Source organism: Rhincodon typus, chromosome 10 (genome assembly GCF_021869965.1).
Source record: "Rhincodon typus isolate 14 chromosome 10, sRhiTyp1.1, whole genome shotgun sequence".
Taxonomy (NCBI): Eukaryota; Metazoa; Chordata; class Chondrichthyes; order Orectolobiformes; family Rhincodontidae; genus Rhincodon; species Rhincodon typus.
Window position 1 is genome coordinate 44,963,371 of NC_063341.1, and position 5,476 is coordinate 44,968,846.

The window sequence follows — 5,476 nt, forward strand, 5'->3', positions numbered from 1 at the left end:
TTACCTTCCTTCCCTTCTTGTGCAGTAGACCAACCCATGGTGCCATGAAGTTTCCCCAGCACTTTCCAAAACAGAATCTCTATTAGAAAGTGGGGACTCCTGAACTACTTGCCTTCCTCTACTCTGCCTACTGGTCACTCATGCCTTTTCTGTCTGTTTAGTCCTCACCACTGGTGTGACCACCTCATTGAATGTGCTATCCACAACATGCTCAGCACTGCAGCTGCTCCACAGTGAATTCACCCACAGCCCCAGCTTCAAAATACAGCTAGACACAGTTCATGCACACATTGCCAATTGCCCAATGAGCATTTCTAAATACTTAGAACTTGATTCACAAATATGCATTTTACAAACTTCAAAATCTTTAGCTTATTGGAAAGAATACTCTTTCTCTTCGACTTGTATTTTCTTCTCCCATTGCTCTTTGGAATGAGTTTGCTACTGAAAGCCTATTCCAAAGGTACGAATCACAAATTGATTTCTCTTCCATGTGACAACCATTCATGTGCTTGTTCAGCATTGTATATGGTCACAGAAAATCACTGCTAAACCCAATTCTGTCCTCACCCACCATGTGCACAGTGCAGTATGATTTTATTGAGCAGACACATCAATAAGAAAAATAATTAAACAAAAACTTGATTTCACTGTCCAAACTTTAATTGTTGTGAAAATTCCTTTTGCTCCTTATGCAATTCCTTTGCTCTGTTTTTGAAAAGTTCAGCCTTTTCATTATTTTTTGCTGTACCCTCTCCTAATTTGTACATTCGACTTGTATTTGCACATGCCCAGATATGTCCTAGATCACATGCTTTAAGAGAATATTTCAGGGCCTTGGCCATATCCTTGGTCACTCCTGGAGCACCCTGGATGTAGAGGGTACTTAGATTGAAACAGCTGGGTGCAAAATTCCCATTGCAAGCTTTGGTGTAGTAATCTCTGGCTTTCACAGAGTCTGGTTTAGTATCGAATACTTGTCCATCATGAGCTAACAAACCAGCGTTATGGCAGGCATCAACAGACTTCTTCCCATCTTTTTCACATGATTTAACAAAGTATTCATAGGCAGTCTTCAGATTTTGTTGTAAGCCACCTGTGGTAAAGACAAATATCCAGATTTATTCTTAAGATATGTCACTCTTCATTACTACATAGAAAAAAAATTAGTTGATGTTTTATCCAATTCCCCACTAATGTAGTTACCAAACTTAATGCTCGTCAATAAGATTAAAAGATTATTAAACAAGATAGTGATACAGTGATTGTGTGCATTTATCTTTTGTTAGATTAAGTGTTAATAGGACTTTAGCAAAATGGGATTAATTTCATCATGAATTTTTATCTTATTTCAAATTGAATTGTGAAAAGCACAGCAGTAGAATTACCACATAGACTTTATGTTTCATCTGGATTTAAATCAGCATCTTCAGCCATAATACACCAATGATGACGTATGTTACTGGCGAAGATTATAATTTTCGATTACAACGAATGGTGGTACAGTATTTTGCCTTAAATGTGCTTTTTATTTTTTACAATGGCATGTATGTACTACTGAGGCTTTATAAAGCCCTGGTCAGGCCACATTTGGAGTATTGCACGCAGTTTTGGGCCCCATATCTCAGGAAGGATGTACTGGCCCTGGAGCGGGTTCAGAGCAGGTCCCAGGAATGGAAAGCTTAACATATGAGGAATGTTTCAGGACTCTGGGACTATACTCATTGGAGTTTAGAAGGATGAGGGAGGATCTAATTGAAACTTTCAAAATACTGAATGGCCTGGACAAAGTGGATGTTGGGAAGATGCTTCCATTGGTAGGAGAGTCTAGGAACCGAGGGCACAGCCTTAGAGTAAAGGGAAGACCTTTTAGAACGGGGATAAGGAGAAACTTCTTCAGCTAGAGAATGGTGAATCTATGGAATTCACTGCCACAGAAAGCTGCAGAGGCCAGGTCATTGCATACATTTAAGACTGAGATAGATAGGTTCTTGATTATCAAGGGGATCAAGGGTTATGGGCAGAAAGCAGGAGAATGGGGTTGAGGAACTTATCAGCCGTGATTGAATGGCAGAGCAGACTCAATGGGCCTAATGGCCTAATTTCTGCTCCTGTGTCTTATGGTCTTATGGATGCCAATATTAGACAGGTTTGGTGGCAACGATGAACACCAAGCTAATATGAATCAATGAAAGGTCAATTTGGTCCCTGTATCAGTGCAGGGATGTGTTCTTGTAACTGATGCTGCAGTTTCACAGCATTAGTGCAGTGAGGTCAAATGTAACCCCAGCTGTTCACAATATACATTAACAATTTGGATGAAGCAATTGAATGCAATATCTCCAAATCTGCAGATGACATGAAGCTGGGTGGCAGGGTGTTCTGTAAGGAGGACGCTAAGGGGCTTCAGGGTGACTTGGCCGAGCGGGCAAATACTTGATAAATGCAATATAATGTAGATAAATGTGAGGTTATCCACTTTGGTCGCAAAAACAGGAAGGCAGATTATTATGTGATTGGTGGCAGTTTAGGAAAAGTTGAGGTGCAACGAAACCTGGGTGTCATGGTGGAACAGTCGCTGAAGGCTGGCATGCAGGTGCAGCAGGAGGTGAGAAAAGTTAATGGCATGCTGGTCTTCTTTGTGAGAGGATTTGAGTATCGGAGTAAAGATGTCTTACTACAGTTATGCAGGGCCTTGGTGAGGCCATGCCTCAAGTATTGTGTGCAGTTTTGGTCTCCTAGTCTGAGGAAGGACATTCCAGCAAAGCTTCACCAGGCTGATTCCTGGATGGCAGGACTGACATATGAAGAAAGACTAGATCGACTGGGCTTGTCCTCACTGGAATTTCAAAGAATAAGGGGGAAATCGCATAGAAACATAAAATCCTGATGGGACTGGACAGGCTAGATGTGGGAAGAATGTTTCCGATGTCGAGGAAGTCCAGAACTGGGAGTCACAGTCTAAGAATAAGCAGTAAGCCATTGGGATGAGGAAGAATTTCTTCACTCAAGAGTTGTGAACCTGTGGAATTCTCTCCTACAGAAAGCTATTGGGACTAGTTCATTAGATATATTCAAGGAGGAGCTGGCGTGGCTCTTGCGGCTAAAGGGATCAAGAGGTATGGAGAGAAAGTGCGAATGGGATACTGAAATTGCATGATCAGCCATGACCATATTGAACAGTGGTGCAGGCTCGAAGAGCTGAATGACCTACTCTTGTACCTATTTTCTACGTTTCTATGTAAAGTACACCTTGCTAGTTTTTTGCTAACTGGCAGTATTATTACCAAGCATGTTTTCAAAAAAAAAAAAGTGACTGTAGCTGTCTACTTCAGCCAGCTTTTCACATTTTTACAAAGAAAACTCAGTATTATAGAGCTATAGCAAGCTATCATCTGATTTCCAATGGCTAAAGACAACTGTACTCTCAGCTCCCGTACGTCGTTTAAAATATTCTGTAACTGATAGCCTGTCAACAATGTTGATGCAAGCAAGTATAATAAAATAAAGATAGAAGAAGCGTGAAACAAGATACACTGTACCTTTTCCAACTATATAATAAGAGCCAAGTTTATAGCAGCTTTCTCCATGCTGGTTTTCCTCACAGTTGTGTTTCAAGACTTGAGCAGCTGCTTCATAATTTTTTTTAATTCCTTCCAAGTAATCAGCAAGCCTTTGACACCCTGACAAGAGTTAAGTGTTAAACTTTATGAAAAAAGTTAATTAAACAAAAACCACACTACATACTCCAGCTGGTCTGGTAAGTAACTTTAATAGATTTACTTAAAAATGTTTTCAATTAAAAGTGGTTAAATTATGTAACAATATACTATGATAACCACAAGTAGGTTTATTTCATTGTAAAACCATAGAAAAATAAGAATCAATTTTAACTGGTTCAACTCGGAATATGCACTTCATCTCTTTTTGTACCAGTTTTGAGAAAATGCCCTCCCAGTGCCACTTTTTCCCAGGTAGGTGTGTCTTCCTCAAATCACTCTCCCTGTGTAATATGGAAAACAGAATTCAATTGTGTAACAATTGATGGCCAATTAGGAGCTTACCTTCTGGCAGGTACTCTGTTTACATTTGCCATTAGAAACTCTCAAATCTAATGATAGTTTGAAAACCCATCTCAGGAAATGGGTCTGTCTACATCTGGAGGCATAAATGCCACCCAAATTACTTCATGTCTATATACTTCAGAAACTCTGTGAAAACAGTTACAGGAAAGGCTTGCACACAGTCATGCTTGTACCATGGCAATACACTGGACATAACAACAAGAGTGGGCCAAACAACCCTTTGAGCGTGTTCATCACTCATTTACTAGGTGGAAAGATGAGTTCTTTCCGTTTGTTTTTTAAAAGTGAGAGAAATTTAACCGTAAGTACAAGTGAGGAAAGACATGACAGAAAAGGCACATATGCTATTTAAGGAACAAAAACAGCAATTATTGGAAAAGCTCAGCAGGTCTGGCAGCATCTACGGAGAGAAATCAGAGTTGAAGTTTCATGTCGAGTGAAACTTCCTCCGAACGAATGGACCTCCATCAGTTCGGAGGAAGGATCACTCAACCCGAAACGTTAACTGATTTCTCTCCACAAATGCTGTCAGACCTGCTGAGCTTTTCCAGGAATTTCGACTTTTGTTTCTGATTTACAGCATCCGCAGATCTTTAGGTCTTTATTTTGTATCACACTATTTTAAGGTTTGAATTTAGACTCAGGCACGACACACAGAATCAAGGCAAAGCATATCCATCAAGTGGGATAAGCTTAGACACAAGAGGTTAAAGTCCACACATAAAACATTTCCCATTTTAAATCTATATACTTGTCATTTTTATGTTTTTTCAATGTAAATTCCAAAGTTCACATTCTTAATTAAAATTGCCAAAGTAAATCTAATGTTCTAACTGCTCTCTCCTGTCAGGAGTGACTCGGCAGCACCGCCACTGCGGTGTATCACAGCATAAAGAGTTTACGTGGAATTTCTAACGTAAGATCTATGTCGTAGTTGTAAAGAGTTCATAGGACCCGAATATAAACGAAAGTTTTAAAATAACTGATTGGCTTAAAATTTTTCATTTAACTTGTTACTATGACGACATATATTCCATGCCTTGTACTTATTATCGAAAAAAGAGCTAAAGGCAATACTTTTAAAGAGCCAAGACAGGACAAAGATGGATTGTTTTAAAAATGGAAGACGCCACCTGTCTTGAAACACACCAGAAACAGAATCAAAAGTAAGTCGCAAAGAAGAATTACATATTATTCTTATAGGGCTATAGCACAAGAACTCGTACATAAATGGTGTAAGCAGGATGGGTCAATTGGTCTCCTCCGGTACTAAATAATCTTACATATCACCAAGTACATTTTTACAAGCGGCTAATTTATTTCATTACCTTCCGGATCTTTCTCTCTGTGACACTGGTAACTGTACTCGGTGGCTAGATTATCTAGAAACT

At 39.4% G+C, this 5,476-nt stretch overlaps 1 protein-coding gene across 1 annotated transcript in view; it reads right to left on the minus strand.

The window, feature by feature from the left end:
* Positions 1 to 641: 641 nt before the first annotated feature.
* The window catches only part of LOC109912611 (cytochrome c oxidase assembly factor 7), a 56,161-nt gene continuing 51,326 nt past the window's right edge, over positions 642 to 5,476 (minus strand). Inside the window, exons 2-4 of the mRNA XM_020512040.2 lie at positions 5,414 to 5,476; positions 3,543 to 3,683; positions 642 to 1,096 (exon numbers count right to left, since the gene is read on the minus strand). Of these exons, the coding sequence (XP_020367629.1) occupies positions 648 to 1,096; positions 3,543 to 3,683; positions 5,414 to 5,476 (653 nt within the window). The 3' untranslated portion in view covers positions 642 to 647. The remainder of the gene's footprint in view (positions 1,097 to 3,542; positions 3,684 to 5,413) is intronic.